Source organism: Rattus rattus, chromosome 5 (assembly GCF_011064425.1).
Source record: "Rattus rattus isolate New Zealand chromosome 5, Rrattus_CSIRO_v1, whole genome shotgun sequence".
Taxonomy (NCBI): Eukaryota; Metazoa; Chordata; class Mammalia; order Rodentia; family Muridae; genus Rattus; species Rattus rattus.
The window spans coordinates 759,489-780,316 of record NC_046158.1 but is presented as its reverse complement, the minus strand read 5'-3'; the positions used below and the strand labels follow the sequence as shown (position 1 = coordinate 780,316).

Here is a 20,828-nt window from a genome sequence, read left to right as displayed (position 1 = left end):
CTAGGGAAGTTTTCCTGGAGCAACTGGTCTGGGAAGAGAGGAATTAGTTATCTGGGTACAAGTACAGGGAGGGGAGGGAGGGAGGGAGATGGTGACAGAGAAGCAATTCTTTTTTTTTTTTTTGTTCCTGTGTGTGTGTGTGTGTGTGTGTGTGTGTGTGTGTGTGTGTGTGTATGTGTGTGTGTTTGGTTTTTTTTTTGACCCAGTTCATAAGATATAATTGCCCACTTAAACGTACAAAGCCCAGTACCATCCATCCCTTAAGAACATTGATAACAACCTGTAAATACACAGAGTAAGATCTTTACATCATCCTCCATGTCCTGCCATGGCTTCTCCACTTCTCTCCCTCCAGTCTCCCTCGTGTGTGTGTGTGTGTGTGTGTGTGTGTGTGTGTGTGTGTGTGTGTGTGTGTGTGTGTGTGTGTTTTTTTGAGGGGTGGGTTTCTTCAGTGACCAGGCTGGCTTCAAACTCACAGAGATCCACCTGCCTCTGCCTCTGGAGCCCTAGAACTGGCTTCATGGCCAGAGAAGTCATTAGATGTGTGTGCGATTCACTTGCCGGTTTTCGTTGCTGGCTTTGGCCTGTTGACAGCCAAACTGTGCCTTCCAACTTTGTGTGCTGGGGTTTCAGAAGGTTTTGTTTCCGAAGAAAGGCTTTGTCTTTTATCTGTCTACCCGTGTGGTTTAAATGTTTACACGAACAGGGAGGAAAGTGGCTCTGAAAAGTAAACCCGGGAGAGGTGTAACTAGTGGAGAGAAAACCAAAGAAAAACCAGCTTTCCTCCGGACTGCTGGCACTGGGCTGGCCAGCCCAGCTGGGAGGGGCAGAGTTGGATCGCGTCCTGGCAAAGGTGTGAATGTGGGGAGGAGGATGCAATTTAGGCCTCAGTGCCCGCCTACCAGCTCACACCCTACCTGGGGTTGTAGTTCACAGTTACAGCCTAGGGCTAAATCCCCAACACCCCAACACCACCATGGACAGGCCAGAGTCACGGTGCCCTCCACCCGGCTTACTCCGGCTTCCCGTTCTTACATGCCTCCTGGTGAGTGCCTGTGTTTATAATACGGTCCTCCTTGCCCTGAAGCTTTTACCTGGGGACCGAGGGAGAAGAACTAAAGGAAAGGTATTTCTCTTCGCTGCTCTTGGGGTTTGCAGTGCGCGCAGGTTTGTAGGAGAAGAGTTGAGATTCTTGGAAGCCCTTAAGGTCCTGGAGGCAGTCCAGTGTTAATAGGTTACCAGCACCCTTTCATGCCTGCCTGGCGCGGGTAGGTGGGGTTGCGCTCTGTGAGGGGAGGAGTGCTTGCGGTGCAGTCTCTCCTAAGCCCTGTTAATAAAGTCTTCGTCACTATCACGCTTTCCCCTGCTTTGGCGGGCTGCTATCTCCTCCAAAATGTCCGAGAAAGCGAATGCAGATGGCATAGTAGCTGCCAATGGTAATGAGGACAGGACTGTAGAAACCTCGGTCCGGAGCCCAAGATTCTGGTGCCCTATTTCCTTATTTGTGAAAACTGCTGTAAATCTATTTGAGGATTTTTTTTTTTTTAAGTTCTGGATCTGTAGCCAGAAAAACATATAAGCTAAAAGTTGTGTTGCTCCAGGGTTTTTACAGATTCCTTAAAGCTAGGTTGGTTAAAAGTGAAATCCACTGGATTAGGTGAGGCTTCCTCTGCCTCATCCCAGACTTGTGAGGCAGACTCATTTCTTAAAGGCCATGGTAAATACTCTATCCAGGACAGAGAGAGAAAGGAGCCCAGCACTGGTGCACTCCTGTAATCCCAACATAGGCTGAGCCTACAGAACACCTGTAAGTCTGAGGCTCACCTGGTCTGTTATAGTTTCTGTCAGGGAGTGGGACTTTCCAGCCCGTGAATTTAGCAGTCATAAACGTCATTTTCTAGGGCTGGAGAGATGGCTCAGTGGTTAAGAGCACTGACGGCTCTTCCAAAGGTCCTGAGTTCAAATCCCAGCAACCACATGGTGGCTTACAACCATCTGTAATGAGATCTGATGCCCTCTCCTGGTGTGTCTGAACAGCTACAGTGTGCTTATATATAATAAAAAAAAAAGTCATTTTCTAAACTGCCATCCATTATTGGGCCCAGGTTGACCTTTTGTGCCTATGATACTTCGTTAATGGGCTAAACTGCTGTCAATACAGAAGTGACTAGGAATGACTGCTTCCTGTTCAATGGAGGTCTTGGAGTGGGGAAGGGGAGATGATAGCGACCACAGTGACAGTGGTTCTGATCCCTACTTGTTAGCTGTTGAGAGCATCTCCTTCCTAGTCATGAGTCAAAATAGTTTCCAGACGCTATTCCGTCCCCTTGAGGACAGAGATCACCCTGGCTTGAGTTTCTATACCCCCTGCCTCAGGTTACCTTGAGTGGAGAATGATCTTAGATAGTGTTGGACGGTCTCTTGCCTCTCAGTTGTTTGGCTCTGAGCTCATCTCATGCTTCCAAGGCGCCCCAGATCTCCCTGGCTCTTTCACTGAGGAGCAGACTCAGGGCGCCTCTTTCCTTTCCAGTAACATTAGCATCCTTGTTCTGTGTTTGTGGGTCAATGACAAGTGTTCCTTTGCTTCCAGTTGCGCTCAAGCCTCATGTCAGGGAACTCGAGCTGGGGGACACATTCTGTGCCCCAGCTGCCAGTGAGATGTCAGTTAAAACAGCCAGTGAAAGTCAGAAAAAGAAGATTGATCTGGAACGGCTACACTGGAAAGAGGGATAAAGAGACCCAGTGATCCACACCAAACCTGTCCTCGTGGTGAATCGAGATTTAAAGAACCAGGGATCAGTGCATCTAGGCTGTACAGGTCAAGATTATTCACCTGTCACCGACCCATCATTGTCTGGGGTCCAGTGTCCAACCAGGTAGTCCAGCAAACCAGTCGGTGAAATCTATTTCTGGGAGTCAAGTTCCCTCTCCGGCCAGTGCCAAGAACAACATTTTCTTCTCCTAGCATGAGGATCCTGGGGAGAAGGCTAGTTTCTTGGGTCCATTGTTTGACTAGTCTGCTGGTCGGGACACGTGTCTCTTTAGCATAGCCAGGACAGTAACACTTACAGTGGGTGGCTCCCAAGCCCTACCTGCCTCACCAAGCTAGTTAATCTTGGCACCGCCTACTTGCATACTACCAGTCCATTTTACTAGCCTGCAAGTATTTATTGAGAGCCCGCCATGTACCAAGGGCTGGGCTAGGGTTGTGGTCATAAAGCACAGTTAGTGACTGCAGATTGCGCTTCTCATCAGAACCCTGGCAACTCAGGCGTCAGGCAGCACAAGCATCCCCTCTGCCGGTCCCCACGGAGGCTGGTAGAAGAAGAAGAGGAACTCGTACCTGGTCAGAAGTCACAAGCTGTTAGTAATAGTGGCGTGACCATCCAAGTCACCACCGCACCCCCCCTGCACTTTGAATTTCTCTCTATAACCAAATGAATTTCCATTAAAGAAACAACAGTCATAGCTTCCTTGAAAAGGCTGGTTCTTTTCTTTCTTGCTGTGTGGCTACTGGGTCAGTTCAGACGTGTAGGAGACTATCTTGAAATGGAGGCACTAGGGGAAGCACCAGGACACAAGAAGATTTCAGCCAGGACGTTAAAAACATTACCCGGTGTGCCGGAGAGATGGCTCAGTGGCGGGAAGCACTGGCTGCTCTTCCAGAGGACCTGAGTTTGGTTACCAGAACCCACTCGAGCATCTGTAACTCCAGCTCCAATGGGATCTTCTGGGCCCATTGAGGGCTAGTGTGAGGACTCACGTGATAATATAAAATAGGGGGAGGCCTGAGGTTCAGAGAAGACAGAAGCCTGGCTGTGAGGCAGGAGGGGTACTGTTGCTCAGCCTGGCTTGGTCCCAGCCTGACTCCTAGGTTGCCACTGCCCCCCTTTTTTTTTTTTTTTTATTAACTTGAATATTTCTTATATACATTTCGAGTGTTATTCCCTTTCCGGTTTCGGGCAAACATCCCCTCCCCCTCCCCTTCCTTATGGGTGTTCCCTCCCCACCCTCCCCCATTGCCGCCCTCCCCCCAACAGTCTAGTTCACTGGGGGTTCAGTCTTAGCAGGACCCAGGGCTTTCCCTTCCACTGGTGCTCTTACGAGGATATTCATTGCTACCTATGAGGTCAGAGTCCAGGGTCAGTCCATGTATAGTCTTTAGGTAGTGGCTTAGTCCCTGGAAGCTCTGGTTGCTTGGCATTGTTGTACACCACTGCCCCTTTTAATGACTCTGTGATGACCCTGGAATGGAAGGCACTTCAGCTCTTGCCCTCCGTCTTGTCATTAAGAGGATAAGAAGATGACAGTTCAGATGTCTTCTCACACGGTTGTTGTCCCATCGCTCAGCATCTTGGGGTCTTCTTCTGGGCCAGTGAATTGGCCTTCTAAACAGGCAGCTTGCTGGCCAGTCTGCATCCTTTGCCTACTCGGTATTCTACTCTGATTGACCATGGTGTGTGCTTGCTGTCCTACTTCAAAACCCGAATGCAACGCAAACTCCTCAAACTCAAACTTCACAGACTCCGTAAACTCGGCAAACCCCTGACCCTTACCTTGGTAATTGTAGCCGGCCTCATTTCCTCCTGAGCCTCACATAAACACGCACACAGGAAGACCCATGTAAACTGGTTCCTCTGTACCCCTGCAGTTAGTTAGTGCCTTAGTGCCCCCCCCATCAATACCTGGCTTTCCAGGGGCTGGAGAGATGGCTCAGCGGTTAAGAGCACTGACTGCTCTTCCAGAGGTCCTGAGTTCAATTCCCAGCAACCACATGGTGGCTCACAAACATCTGTAATGGGATCCGATGCCCTCTTCTGGTGTGTCTGAAGACAGCTGCAGTGTACTCATATATAATAAATAAATCTTAAAAATCTATTAAAAATAGTGGACTATTTCAGATCCCATTTTAACAGTAGTGTGGTTTGAATGTCAGTCACAGGCTCATGTGTTTAAATACTTGATCCCCGTCTCCAGCTGCTGCCCTATTTGGAAGGGTAAGGGACTCTGGAGGAAGTGGGCCATTGGAGATGGGCCTCGGTGTTTATAAGTTGGTCTCTCCGAGCTCTGATTCCTGGCTTGCGAAATGTGAACTACCAGCTTCCACATGTTACCTTCACCAGGATGGATACTGTTTTGTTTGTTTTAACATTTTCTGATTTTTTTAAAAGGCGATACGTGTGTGTGTGTGTGTGTGTGTGTGTGTGTGTGCGCACATATATGCATATATTTGTGTCTGGGTTGGTCACGTATACACACACTCCTGTGCAAGTCAATGTCGAGTGTCTTCCATTATAACTCTGCTTGATTTATGTGAGGTAAGGTCTCTCACCGAACCTGGAGCTCACTGGGTGGCTAGACTGCTGCTCAGTGGGCCGCTGGGAGCCTCTTGTCTGCCCCCTCGCACTGAGATAACAAGCATGTGTGGGCGTGCCAGGAGGTTTGCCTGGGTCCTGGGGATCCGAACTCAAGCACAGCAAGCACATTACTCACTGAGCCATCTCTTTAGCTGACTGTGGGGTCCTCAAACTAAGCCCAAATAAGCCCTTCCTCTCTTGATTTCATTCTTATCAAGCATCGGGTCAAATGATGCCAAGGGTAATACAGAAAACTGGAGCTAAGAAATAGGGCTGTTGGTGGGATAGGTTTTGTTTATGATGCTGGTAGGATTGGTTTGTGGGAGGAACCCGGAAACAGTTTGGAGTTGTGGGCTTAGAGAAACCATAGCCTGCTGTAAACAGAACCTGTGGGTCACTGTGCTGGGGAGTTTAGAAGGCTGGAATGGCTGTGTACGTGTGGGTAGTTAGAACTGTGTTTCTGAGCTTTCAGAGTGTATCAAGGACTCTACTGGCTGCTCTTGTGTGTCTACTTGACACAAGTTGGAGTCATTGAAGAGGAAGGAGCCTCAGTTGAGGAAATGCCTCCATGAGATCCGGCTGTAAGGCATTTTCTCAGTTAGTGATCTATGGGGAGGGACCCAGCCCATTATGGGTGGTGCCATCCCTGGGGTGGTAGTCATGGGGGTTCTACAAGAAAGCAGGCTGGGTGAGCTACGGGAAGCAAGCCAGTAAGCAACACTACTCCATGGCATCTGCTTTAGTTCCTGCCTCCAGATGCCTGCCCTGTTTGAGTTCCTGTCCTGACTTCCTCCAGTGAGGGACTACACTTTGGAAGTGTAAAGCTGAATAAACCCTTTCCTCATCAACTTGAGTTTTGGTCATGGTGGTTTTTGCTGCAGCAATAGATACCCTCATGAAGAAAAGGATAAGTAAAGGAGCTAATTTAACTTAAGGTTCAGGACAGGGCAGGCAAGGGGAGAGCAGCTGTGCTTGTTAAATAGATTGGCCCTTAGAAGAATCCTGGACTTAGTTGCTGTGGTCTTAGGAAAGGTGCCTCCAGGGCAAGATGGAAGCTCCCACGCAAGCTCCATTGCAAACTCGCAGACTGGAGAAGAGAGGGCTTAAACAGAGAGCGCCTCTAGAATGGCCTTCGGGAACAGGCCTTCCAGGGTAGTGATTTTCCAGGTGTAACCTCAAAGGTACACAGAGAACACTGCATCTGTGGTCTGAGTGGGACAGGCCACATCTGAGCTGGCAGCCGAACTTGGCTTGACTGGTATTACAGGCACCTAAAGTGCAAGTTACAGGTTCGCGGAGCCCTGCACAGAGGCTCCACAAAACTGCATAGACAGGAAACACTTTATCAGGGTCTCATTCCACGGATGGGGCTCTGGTGTGGGCTGAGTATGAAACTGTGCAGGTGAAGCGTTGGTTGCAGTGGTGACCTCAGGATCCTGGGGACGCCAGAGATATGGGGCATTCACTGAGGAGAGCTGTACACACTGGCAGAAGTGACCCAAGACAGACACACACACACACCATATATAGTAGAGGTGGAGGGAGGGCTAACCAAGCCCACTGAAGCACCGGTCTTCCCTGCTGGATCTGTGTCTGCCCTGCTGGGTTTTGGTGGTGCTTTGGCTCAGTTTCCCATGGTAAACCCCTATTCCTTTGGGAATGAGGACTGTTCATACTAGGGTATTGTATGCATTTTTTTTAATTACAGGGTCTCACAGCCAGGGCATTGCCTTGAGTCTCCTGATATTGAATGCTAAGTAGTGTTGGAACCATAGGACTACGAGGACTTCTCAAGATAGACTGAATAGATGTGCATTATGAGAAGGTCATGAATCTATGGGGGCCAGGTAAAGGATGTTCTGGGTTGAGTATGAAATGGCCCAGTGTCTTGGTTAGGGTTTTGCTGCTGTGAACAGGCACCATGGCCAAGGCAACTCTTAGAAGGATGACATTTAATTGAGGCTGGCTTACAGGTTCAGAGATTCAGTCCATTATCATCAAGGTGGGAGCAGGGCAGCATCCAGGCAGACATGATGCAGGCAGAGCTGAGAGTTCTACATCTTCATCTGAAGGCTGCTAGTGGAAGACTGGCTCCCAGGCAGCTAGGATGAAGGTCTTAAAACCCACACCCACAGTAACACACCTATTCCATTAAGCCCACACCTCCAAATAGTGCCACTTCCTGAGCCAATCATATTCAAGCTGTGACACCTGGGTAGACTCCTGTGTTTGAACACTTGTTTCCAAGTTGATGGTGTGGCCTTTGGACATTGTGAAGTTTTTAGGCAGCGGTTGTGAACTGGAGGAAGTCGGGTGCTGGGAATGGGCCTTGTGGTTAGGGCGTGGCCATCCTCTGTCTGGTCTATGGTTCTTGGAAAGATAAAATGTGAGTAACTGCCTTACACCACAGCACTGCTTCTTACCCTGCCTTCCAAAGCCTCGCAAACTGTAAGCCAACATTCTTCTTTCTCATCATGACAATGGAAAAGTAACTCATACGGAAAGTTATCTTCTCAGCAAAGCCTGTTTGGACCCCATTCCCATGTCTTCCTCTTGGTCCTTCTAATCCACAGTCCCAGTACAATGTATTTAAGCAATGCACAACTGTAGGATGATGTCATCACGCAGGTGTAGGCAGGTACAAGATAGAACAAGGCCTGCCATTGGAGGAGAAGGAAGGGTGGGCAGGAGAAAAGTTATAGGAAGGGGGGTAGACTGGAAGGGAGGCAGGAGAAGCTGCAGAGAGAACACGGAGGCTGATGTTAAGATTCCTCTCTGCACATTTACAGGTTGTTATGAATATTCTTAAGGGATGGGTGTGTACAGGGCTTGTATGTCTAGATGGGCAATTATATCTTATCAATTGGATCAGAGGTTATTGTGTTGTGTGTTCTTTCATGTGGTGATTTAAGTTTAAGAGAGTACGTGGTGGCTGGAGACACTAAGCCGCCACGGAATTGGGATGTATATTTCTGGCATGGTGGCAACCTTTCTTGGGAATTAGATGGGTAGAGAGATTGCTGCCAGGCTCAGAGAGAAGCCTTCGGCAGTGTGATAGGGGTAGAGCAAAGCGGATGAGAGGCTTTGCTGACTGAGATGAAGACATCTACCAGATATCTTGGGGCACTACGGTACGGACCTAGTTGGGGTAAAAGACAGCTTTTTTTTTTCCTTTAATAATTTTACAGCAACACACAGCACCTGGTGCAGACAAATGAACACGAGTGAAGTTATTCACTAAAACATCAGGAGAGATAAGTGCTTACCTTTCAAAATAATCTTCAGGGGATGTTGGTTGTTCAGTGAGTGACAGCTACAATTATCTGCAGTGACAGTTTTATGGAATAAAACTTGAGACCATTCAGACTTGAGCTCAAATTCTGCCTTCGACGAAAACTATAGTTTTGAGCAAGTTTTCTGCTTCATTGATTTGTAGTTCTCCATTTTCCCCACCTTTTGTTGCAGAGAAAAACGTCTAGGCATGAACAGTGTGTGTGTGTGTGTGTGTGTGTGTGTGTGTGTGTGTGTGTGTGTGTGTGTGTACATTGCATATATGTGTAGCAGAAGTCAACCTTGGCGTATCTTTAGGAGCCTTTCATGTTGTTCTTTTTATTTAATGCGTATGGGTGTTTTGCTTGCATCACATGTGTGCCTGGTACCCTCAGAAGCCAGAAGAGAGCATTGGCTTTTCTGGAACTTGGGTTACACAGTGAGCTCCAGTGTGGATGCCAAGCATTGAACCTACGTCCTCTGAAAGAACACGCATTGCTCCTATCCTAACCCTGCTTTTTTTGAGATGGAGTCTACCACTGGCCCAGACATGACAAGTGGGGACCATGAGCATGCTGGCTGTACGGTGAGCCTCGGGGACCTGCCTGACTCTGCATCTTCAATGCTCAGACTGCAAGCCTGGCTCGCCAAACCCAACTTTGTTCTGTGGCTTGTGGGGATCGTCTTAGGTCCTCAAGCCACTTGGCAAACACGTTGTCAAACTGAACTAACTTCTCAGCCCCAGGGCCTGAATACTCCAAGTAGTAAAGCCAAATACGGACCTCAGGAATCATTTTGTGAATTGGGTTGAATACAGTTTGTCTGGTGGAGCTGGGAGTCATTGACATTGTGTTTTTTCTTTTTTACCATGTAGATCCTGACAGCTGTTCTGACGTATCCCATGCTCAGGACCCTCAGCCTCTGGCTGCACTCCTCCCTCACCGGGAGCTATGTCTCTGGCTCTTACTCCATCGTTTTTGTCAACTGTCCCAATGAGCAAATTGCCAGAGACATTGCCAGGTATAGTGCGGGGGCTGGGTGTTGGCCCTAAATGTGTGGGAAGCTACTAGGGTGCTCTCTAGGGGCCACACAGCAGCCCGTCTCTTGCTTTTGATATCGTGTTCTGTACAAAGAACTCTGTACTTTCTGCTTGGGGTAGGATGAGGAACCCACGGCATGATCCTGTTCAGACTGACCCCAGGGCTGACCATCCCATGCCATGATAATGTTAAGTAGAGGACGGGTAGAAAAGGAAACCGAGAAACCCATAAAGAGAAGGGGCTAGCTCGAGGGGGCAGTAAGAGGCGGATGAACGCTTCCTGGGGACAATTCCAATCCCTCAATGGCCGATCCAACCTCTTTCTCATCACCTTAGCTCAGTTAAGGAAGAGGCCGCCCATGAATTGCATATTTTTCTAGAAATGACCATGGCGATCTGGAAAGAGTACTGGGTTTATAAGTACATCATAGTTTTAATGTTGGCTGTGCCACTTTTATTTATGTGACTTCGGAGTGGAGGACAGGAGTTGAACATGTTAGGTAAGTACTGAAATGCTTGATTACAAGATGACATTTGCTACCAACCTCACAACGCTGTAGTTACAATTTCATGATACAATCAGTTGATTATGGAAGAATCTTGGAGATTAGGGTTATAATCACAAATGCTTAGCAGACAGATTGACAAACTGGCCTAGGGCGTAACAATGAATGAGGAGGGTAGACGGCAGCCTTTGTCCTCCCTGGGCGTTGAGGGGAAGGAGGAAAGGGAGTGTGTTGCCCAGGAATCATGTGTCGTGTCTACTCTGTGGCATTTAGTTACAGCAACAGAAGGTCAGGTATCACACCCACCCTCAGACCTGCATATCCTGTAACTACACGCAGAGCCTCTGAGGACACAGAGAAGCAGCTGGAAGGAGGCCGCTCTGAGGGTGGGTTCAGTGTGCTGTGGGGATGGCTGACCCTGGGCCTGCAGAAAACAGGCCTAGGCTCTGCCTGGCTTTCCTGCCCGAAACGCGTACCTGTGTACCTGCTCGGAGACAGGCAGGAGCCAATACGCAGCTCAGGTGAACAGATGTGCAATGGGCTAAGACCCGTTTGGAATTGAGGATCCAGACAATCTGTGTTCATGTGAATAAAATATCCTGATATTAAATACTGGTAACAAAGTCAAGATTTTATAATGCCCAGAGGGCCAAATCATGTACCTTATCTGTGACCTTTGTGTGCCTGGCTCTGTTCTTCTTCCTGAAGTTTCTGAGGGCCTGAGCTTCATGGGCATGACTCTTCATGGTCTGCAGTGTTTGTGCACTTGCTCTGTATGAAATGGAGTTCAGCCAGTCTACCACTCTTTCTCTTCCTCCTCTTCCTCCTCCTCCCCTCTCTTTCTTCCTCCTCTTCCTCCTCCTCCTTCCTCTCTCTCCCCCCCTCCTCTCTCTCTCTTTTCTCTCTCTCTCTCTCTCTCTCTCTCTCTCTCTCTCTCTTCCTCTCCTCCTTGGCAGTTGCTTTTTTTTTTGCATTAAAAAAACTCCATGGTTGGGTTGGGGATTTAGCTCAGTGGTAGGCGCTTGCCTAGGAAGCGCAAAGCCCTGGGTTCGGCCCCCAGCTCCGGAAAAAAAGAACCAAAAAAAAACAAAAAACAAAAAAAAAAACCACTCCATGGTTTTGTATTCTGTCAGTTGAGTACAGTACAGATGCCTGTGATCAGAGGCAGGGAAGCTCACATTCATAAGAGACTGCGAAGGACAAGCAACAGATGGGTAACTCCCCCCCCCATGTTTGTATGCCACAGAGAGAGAGAGAGAGAGAGAGAGAGAGAGAGAGAGAGAGAGAGAGAGAGAATGAGAATTCCCAGTGGGTGGTTGAGCCGGGTTGAACAGGCAAGCCTTGATGAGGTTGTGGGAATGGGTCTGTTTTATGTTGTACAATGGTAATTTTCCAAAGCAGCCACAATGGTAGCTGGCAGCGAGGTGATCCTAACTTGGAATTTTAAGTACTGTACTCTTAGCCTGGGGTTCGAGGACGGAGAAAGGAAAACAGCCCTGTAGGCACAACCCCCCCCCCAGCTACTTTAATAAGTGTTCAACCTCCCCTCTGGCCCACCACTCACCTGAGGTAGTAGAAACGTTATCAGGACACAGGGGAGGTAGACCTGCTTAGAAATAGCTCTTTGGGGGCAAGTCCAATCTTCGTTGTCAGGATATCAGCAGTTCAGTCCAGTAGCAAACACCAAAGACAAATCAGCAGCTACAGTCCAGTGCACTTGGCAGTCACCACACAGGAACCAGCCAGGGCTCAGCGACCAGCCTGAGGCTGCAGGAGTGGCAAGAAGCCACGGGAACCTCATGAGAAGTTCTCTGGCGAGTTTCTCTCTGTGACGTCACCACAAGCAAAGCTCAGCAACACGAGGTAGGGAGAGCCAATATGGAGCTCAGCACACGATGTAAGGAGAGCCAACACATGTGTGTATGTGTCTTTAGCAAAGAACAGGGAGGCAGAACAAGGCTAAACCAGTACTCGAGTTCCCATTGTCTGTGGGGTCATATTTATCTTCCTTCTGAACATCATCCATTTTTTTTCACATGTCTGCTGTGACGAAACATCCTTTCACCTGTGTCTGCCTCAGGAAAACAGTCTTTCACGTGTCTCCTTTGGCAAAACATCTTTTTCACCTGTGTGCCCCAGCAAACTATTATTTGACATAACTGACTTTCCAAAGAAACCAGAAATTTCCACTTCACAGCCCTCTCTCTGGAACAGTGGAGGAAAGGAAGGACCAGTAAGTAGGACTTAGATAAGGTCCAGGGTCCAACCTCTTGAGGTTGTGGTAAGAAATATTTAAAACAGAAAAAAATAAAAACAAAACCATGGGAAAACCTTGAAAAAGCCTTTCTACTTGCCAAAACAACCACTGAATAGTGTGTTTCTGCTTGAAGTTGTGTGAGTTCTTTATGGTCGGTCCCATGGGGATCTACAGGTCAGCGGGGTGCATGGCATTGTGAAAGGAGCTCTCAGTAGTGAACAAGGTTAGAAACCACTCACTGAGCCAGTCTCTCCTCTAGTAAGGTAGAGAGGAGAGGTGCCTGTCTCTGAGCAGGTACACAGGTACGCGTTTCGGGCAGGAAAGCCAGGCAGAGCCTAGGCCTGTCTTCTGCAGGCCCAGGGTCAGCCATCCCCACAGCACATTGAACCCACCCTCAGAGCGGCCTCCTTCCAGCTGCTTCTCTGTGTCCTCAGAGGCTCTGCGTGTGGTTACAGGATATGCAGGTCTGAGGGTGGGTGTGATACCCGACCTTCTGTTGCTGTAACTAAATGTCACAGAATAGGTCATTGATTTATAAATGAAGATTTATTTCGCCTTATGGCTGTAGAGCTGGGAGGTCCAGAAGCTGCTTGGTATTGGACAGTCTTGCATTATAACATGGCAGTCGAGAGCATACCGACTTCCTGTCTCTCTTTTATGAAGCCACTAATTCCATCCTGATGGGGCCTCACCCTCATAACCTCACTCACCACCCTCTAAAAGTTCTCTCTCCAGATTCATTAATATGATTTATGAAATTAGATTCCCAGCATAGGAATTCTGGGGACATGCTCAGATCATAGAAATCTGCCTCCAGCCCTCAGCATTCACGACCTTACGTGCAAAACACAGTCCTTCCATCCCCGTGGCACTAAAGTTTAACTAACTGTAGTGCCATTTCAAAAGTCCAAAGTCCACGGTCTCATCCGACTTAGATTTGGGTGAGGCTCAAGGCACACCAATGCAAACTGACTTCACTAGCTTGTGAAATCAAACAGGTTACCTGCTTCTAAAGTACAATGGGGGAGCAGGCATAGAGCAGACATTCCCATTTGCAAAGAAAGGAATGAGCAAGAAATAAGGATTAGCTGGTCCCGTGTGTCTTGGGGCTTCTACTGCTGTGATGATACACCATGACCAAAAAGCAAGTTGGGGAGGAAAAGGTTTATTCAGCTTACACTTCCACATCACTCTTCATCGTTAGTGGAAGTCAGGACAGGAATTCAAACGGGGCAGGAACCTGGAGTGTCTGAAGTCAGGAGCTGATGCAGAGGCCATGGTGGAGTGTTACTTACTGGCTTGCTTCCCATGGCTTGCTCAGTCTGCTTTCCTATAAAACCCAGGACCACCAGTTCAGGGATAGCCCCACCTACAGTGGGCTGAGCTCTCCCCCATCAACCACTAATTAAGAAAATGCCCTATAGGCTGGCCCACATCCCATCTTATGGAGGCATTTTCTCAATAGAATGTTCTTCCTCTCAGGTGACTGTAGCTTAAGTCAAGTTGGCATAAAACTAGCCAGAGACCCTGTAAGCCCAACGTCCAACAGCGATTGCATTCCCAAGGCTCAGGATAAATTCCTTGCTTCTACACCCTGCTTCCTGGATACACTAGGGTAGTGGGAGGGCCACAGGCTTTATCCAGACACTTCGCTGGGTTCGGCTTACACATACCGTGCATGTTTTGTGCTGTTAGCTCTACTGTTGTTTGGTTTCTGTGGCTCTCCTAGCACAGCCTAAGTGGACACAGCAACAGTTCCTGTCCACATATTTAGTTCAACTAACTCCTTGCGGGTGTCCTCACCTACAGTCTCATTAGCATAATATTTCTAGAATTACATTTCCAACATAAAGGTTCTTAGGGCTATGCTTTGGTGGAAGAGGGACACCCTGAACGCTTGTATCCTTAGACTCAGGTATCCCGGGCAGTTCCCATCCCATCTGTTAAGACTTTAGACTTGCTCCACTGATATCTTCTCTTTGCTCTAGGACCATCCTGGATAAGAAGATGGCTGCATCTGTGAACATCTTGCCTAAGATCTCTACACTGTGAGTTCTGCCAGGGGCGAGGAGTTGAGGGATGTTAAGTTTGGTCCTGGATGAGTGAGAGAGCAAGGAACAAACGGTGGCCCGTCAGAGAATATTTAATCAACATGTCACCGTTGACTTGCATTCAGAGATTCGTCAGTTTATGTCACCCAAGGAAAGCGAAAATCAAAAACAGAAACAAAAAAACAAAAACAAAACCCCAAACCCCCAAAAATGCTACATGTAGAAAAAGAGATGTCACAGTGTTTGCTCCGTTGTTCTGACACCGTGTTGAGTGTGGCTCCTTAACTTGGCTTTCATTTTGAGCTCTAAGCTTCAGCCTCGTGTGTTGAATTAGTCTCTCCCAGGGTGAGCCCCAAATTTCTGAATCTTCCATATTGTCTCTAAAGCAATGGCTCTCAACCTATGTGTCTCCACCTCTCTCTGTGTGTGTGGGTGCATATCAGATATCCTGCATATTAGATATTTGCATTATGATTCATAACAGTAGCAAAATTATAGTTATGAAGTAGCAATGGAATAATTTTATGGGTGGGGGTCCCCGCAGCATGAGGAGTGGTATAAAAGGTCACATCTTTGGGAAGGCTGAGAACCACTGTTCCAGAGGCTTATCATGTAGCTCAGCTGTGGAATGCTTGCTTGCCTAGTGTGCAGGCCTCAGGGTTTGCTCTCCAGCAAACCAGCCTAACAAGAAAAGCAAGAGGAGAGAAGAAATGGAGGGAAGAAGAAGGGGAAGGAAAAATGAAGGAAGGAAGCAAGGAAGGAAGAAAAGAAGGGAGAACCTATGTGAAATCTTAGGTAGCCATCTTCAAGAGCTCTAGAGGTCTTTGTATAGCTGTCTTAGAGTCTTATTGCTGTGAACAGACACCATGACCAATGTAAGTTTTATAAGGGACAACATTTAATTGAGGCTGGCTTACAGGTTCACAGGTTCAGTCCATTATTATCAGGGCGGGAGCATGGCAGCATCACAGCATCCAGGCAGGCATGGTGCAGGGGGAGCTGAGTTCTACATCTTCACTCGAAGGAGACCGGGAACAGCCTGAGCATCCTCAGGCAGCTAGGAGGAGGGTCTCCAAGCCCCTCCACAGTGACACACTTCCTCCAACAGGGCCACACCTTCTAAAAGTGCCACTCCCTGGGTCAAGCGTATGCAAACCATCACAAGTTCCTACTGCTGTGATGATACACCAGGACCAGAAAGCAAGTTAGGGAGGAACTTCCATATCACCGAGGAAGTCAGGACAGGAACTCACGCAGGGCAGGCACCTGGCGGCAGGAACTGATGCAGAGGCCGTGGAGGGGTGCTGCTTACCAGCTTGCTTCTTATGGCTTGTTTACCCTGCCTTTCTGCCCCACCCCCCACAAGTCCCCAAGACAGGGTTTCTCTGTGTAGCCCTGGCTGTCCTGGAACTCAGTCTGTAGACCAGGCTGGCCTCAAACTCACAGAGATCTGCCTGCCTCTGCCTCCTGAGTGCTGGGATTAAAGCCACCATCTGACTTCAGTCTGCCTTCTTATAGAACCCAGGGCCACCAGCCCAGGGTGGTACCACTCATAATGGGCAGGGCCCTCTCCCAACAATCATTGATTAGGAAACTGCTTTATATTCTGGCCCATAGCCCGTCTTGTGAAGACATTTTCTCAGTTGAGACTTCTCCTCTCTAATGACGCTCTAGCTTGTGTCAAGTTGACATGAGCCAGCCAACACAGTGGGTTGGGAAAGATTTTGAAGTCTTCTCTACCCTTCAGTCGTTTGCCTGACTGACAACTCACCAGGCTCCTCTTGCGACCATTACAGTTTGATTTCGTCCTCCTCTAGGTACTTTTGGAAAGGAGAAATAGAAGAAGGCACTGAGGTCTCACTGGTAAGTGAGGATTGGGCAAGGGGGGTTTTAATAGGAGAACAAATGACATCAGGACCTTTTCCCCAAATGCTCTTAGAAATTAATAATGAGGATGGGGGTGTAGCCCAGCGATGACTCCTTACATGTGGGAGGCCTTGAGTCCAATCCCCACAGAAGAAAAAAAATATCACCAATCAACTGATTGAGGTTCTTAGCCCACCTGAGATGTCATTAACAAGCTAAAGACCTGGGCTGGTGACCAGGGAGGAATGCTAAATGGTTAAATGAATGGGTTAAATGAATGGTTCAGATCCTAAATTGCTGATTAATTTTTTTCTCGTCACAGCTAATAAAGACAAAGACTTCCAAAGTGCCCTGGCTGTTCGCCTATATGAGGTAAGGTTCGTTTACCACAGGACCAGGTCAGGATGTTCTAGACTGAGCAAAGGAACCTGGGAGGTGGGAGAGTTGGGGGTTAGCCACTGCCTCCCATAAGACTCCTGTCCAGGGGTTGGGATTTAGCTCAGTGGTAGAGCGCTTGCCTAGGAAGCGCAAGGCCCTGGGTTAAGCTGTGAAAAAAAAAAAAAAAAAAAAAAGACTCCTGTCCAACTCTTTGTCTCCGGTTTCCACTGGATGTCAGAGAGTGGAGTGAGATAGTTTACCCTGGTGGTTTCGAAATACTGGTCTCAGGGCCTCTTCCTACTTCATAAAGATTCAGACTCTCAAAAGCACCGTGGGTTGACTCCCTGCTGGTTGCTAGCACTGCCGTCCTGAGGCTCAGACTTGGGGTCTCAGTGGTCCCTATCAGTGGTCCACAGAGTGAGGTCTCTTGACTTCTGGGGTCTTCAAGACTTTGATGAAGTCCATGAAACTTAATGTGCTCTGTTATAAGTGCTAAGGATTTTGAAAACTGTTTTTAGCTTACTTAAGATAATACACACACACACACACACACACTCACTACAAACACTGGATTTTTATGACAAGTCATTATATTTTTTAAAACCAAGAAATTAATGAGAAAACGGCATCATTTGCATCCTGGGAATTGTAGGACTTAATAAGATAGTTGCTAGGGACAGTTCTAAGTTTACAAGACCAATTTAAAGTTTCAGAATCTTGAATTTTTGCTTGCAAATGATTTTTTCATTGGTAGTAAGAAAATCGTTCCATCCCGGCCCTAGTATTGACCTTATGTCACTTTAGACCTGCTAAGCGGAACTGCATTTTAGCAAGCTCCCCTGTGATTCCTATCCATGTTAACACCTGAAGCATGGTCTAGCCCATGTTGGCCATGTGTTAGATCACGTGGAGTTATCCTTCAAATGTCCACTACAGGCCCTGCCTCATGGGTTCCGGCTTTGTCTGCTGTGGGGATCAACTACATCATTCTATTATTATTATTATTATTATTATTATTATTATTATTAATCATTCCATTCATTAACATCTCAAGTGACATCCTACACCCTACTACAAGCCCCCTATCCCACAACCTACCTCTCCTCCCTCCCCAAGTACGTTATTCTGAGTAGCACCCTAAGTTGACAGACATTTGCAGCCTGGGCTATAAACCCTTGCTCTGCATGATAAAATTCATTGCCTTCACATCTTAGAGAGACCAGGATTTTGCAGCCATAGGGCTGTAGCTGAGTGTCAAATCTAACTACAGAGAAGGCCCTTTCGTTACCACCTCACAGAGGTGAGGGGATGAGGCGGCTTGATTGATCCAACATGGAAACCTGTGGGGGGACAGCTCACAGGTTGTCATCTGTATTGGAATACATGAAGTATACCTATGAAGTGTTTCAACAGTTCCTCTTGCTGCTCAGAAGTTCAGATCCTTTGAATTCTATGTCTGTTTATTAAAGACACAGATTCTGGCCTTGCTGCCATGATATAAGTTCATCAAACTGATGGGCTCAGGTTCTGAATAAAACAGCCCTACTTGCTGTGAGAGCCACGCCACTCAGAAGCGTACTACAGTTAGTTAAACATGGGATCTCATGAGAACTTTCTAAGTGGATCGGGAAGCAAGCAAATAACTATTACTCTCAGCTGACACACGAGAGACGGCTGTGAGAGAGCCGGCGTCGTGTGCTGCGTGCACCAGGTGAACGGAACCAAGAGGCGGGCACCTGAGCCAGACTTGTCAGTCAGGGCCCCATGGGAACGTTAGGCACTGTTTGACTTTGAGGCTCAAGAGAGGGGATTCTGGCTGGTCAGTAGCAACAGTGAGGACTTTCTAGGTAGGAAGGAATGTAGAGGCGTTGGGGAAGGGGCAGGAAGACGCAGCCATGTGTATGGGTGATGATGGAAGTGGTGACTGTAAGTGTGTGCTGTCCTGGTCACTAGCTAGGTGCTTTGCACACCCTCTCTTAGCTAGCCCTTAGCGAGCCACTCAAAGGGTATGTTTTTATGTTTTTATCCCCTTTTGTAAGGATCTTCTGAGGAATTAAATGACTTTACCCAGTGGTTGCAGAACTGGTAAGGGCAGGCATAGAATTTGAACCCATATCTTTAAGACTCTAAGGGCACCGATCCAACCCAGTATCTGTTGAACGGGAAATAGGTTCAGTCAGGTTGGGCCATTGAGCGTCAAGCTGTAGCAGATTATACGAGCCTCCAGAGAGCCTATGGGTTGGGTTTTATCATGTAGGCTGATCCTGTCACAGTCACTCACTAGAGTTCTGTTTTGCCCCAAAGGTTGACGCATCCTTTTGAAGTCCCAGAGATCTTCAGTATCCCCATGGACCAAGGAGATACTCGCTATTTAAAATGGCTTGAGGAAGGCATGAAGGCGAACTAAGGAGGGAGAGAAGCTTATTGTGCAGGCTGCTTTTGTTCACTGTGCTCTGGGAAAAAGCCGGCCTCCTTCTGCCTCCCATAGGGCGTTCCTAACAGCACCCAGGTTCTAGCTGACCTGTGCATGCTGAATGAAGGACGGAGAATTTCAAGGCTGGAAGTGAAGGCCAATCAGGCCTGCAAGAACCAAGTGGAACCTGTTCCTGAGTGCTGTGTGTTTGCAGGTGGCCTGAGGGTGTGTGGGTAAGGATGAGGGACAGAGAGGAGGCAGCAGTGTTGGCGAGGTGTCTCATCTTCTGACTCTGGCTGGACCATAAAGTACCTAGGGTGTAATTGTTCCTCTTTTTCTTGTGGGGACCGGTGACCTTGCTTATCTAGGCGTGTGTGGGAGAGCCATCTTCTAAAGCAATTGGTGTGGGCTCTATTCAAACCTAGAGCCTGGTAGGATTCAGGGGTCAGCAGAATTAATTATAGCCTCTGCATCTGGTGAAGAGGTGAAGCTGGGAAAGGGGTGCTTGAGCTTGTACAGACTAGGGGGTCATTAGGGCTTCAACACAAGCTCCTGGGTTGGGAATACATCTTGACTTTTTTTTTTACTGGACTTTATAATAGACACAAATATCCTGGAGATGTCGGTTCTGAGCCTGGGAACCTGCTGGCCAGTGTTTTTCAGACTTGCTGGACAGCGAGCGCTTCTGGGGTTGACAGAGGAACCCCCTGAACTTCTTGAGGAATGTGGCCATCACCCACATCCCAAGTGAAGCTGTGAGAAGCTTGTAAATCACTGTTGTGATTTTCCCCATTTTATTCATTACCACTAAAAAGTGCATTTCATGGAATTTCCATAAGGGAGGCATATTGAACCACACAGTGTAGCCATCCATGGTTTTCCATACCATGCTGAGGTATGAACTACACTATCTTCTACAGTGGCCCCAGGCATCTCTGGTGAAGAGAACAGGGGAGGTGGGGGAGGCTGAGCTCAAGTCTGTGAAAAGGGAGGGTTGGAACAAACTCCATTCATGAATCTCACAAGCTAATCCACAATGGGCAGACCACAGGTAGTTAGAGTTGGGATACAGAAAGCTATAGTATCCTGGTCTCTTCTATGGCAGTGTGTGTGTGTGTGTGTGTGTGTGTGTGTGTGTGTAGGGGTGGGCTGGCAAATAGAACCACATTTTAGTTCGAATAGCTGCTGTGTGTCTCCCACCTTGATGTCCCCAAATACTAGGGTCTCCAAGGGCTCACCTGTGCAAACCTGATCAGGACTGTAGGTTGAGGTCCTTCCGAAGGGCTGGAGAATTCCACTGGTGGTTTTGAGGGCTGAAGAGTAGCAATGTCCTTGATCTTAAAATACCAGTCTCTGAGGTATACATCTTGAAAATCCCATTTAAAATGACCCTAGATGGACCATGTTGCTTTTTGTATAAAGTCCAATTTCTAGGTCTTCCTTTCAGAACCCTATCCTTTCCATCACTACCTCAAGTGTCCCCACCCACCCCGCCCTGTGGCAGATGGGTGACCCTAGCCTGCGCTGTCCCTGTGCTCATGAACTCCCCTGTACCTTTGAAAAGCCTCTTTCCTGGGCCGGAGGTCAGAGGCCTGTCTGAATCTGGTTGGTCTCTTGCCCAAGGCTTGGGAATTACCTCCCAAGTTGACATTTCAGTTTCAAGGAGTTAAATAAACAAAGCTTTCTCTACA

General features: G+C 47.9%; 1 protein-coding gene across 1 annotated transcript; it reads left to right on the top strand.

Moving 5' to 3' along the window:
• Nucleotides 1-898: 898 nt before the first annotated feature.
• LOC116901108 (protein CutA homolog) lies at nucleotides 899-20,828 on the top strand. Its single transcript, XM_032902673.1, has 6 exons — nucleotides 899-1,045; nucleotides 9,502-9,647; nucleotides 14,418-14,477; nucleotides 16,298-16,343; nucleotides 16,669-16,718; nucleotides 19,029-20,828. Exons 1-6 carry the CDS (start codon nucleotides 977-979, stop codon nucleotides 19,129-19,131), a joined length of 474 nt encoding a protein of 157 aa, XP_032758564.1. The 5' UTR covers nucleotides 899-976; the 3' UTR covers nucleotides 19,132-20,828.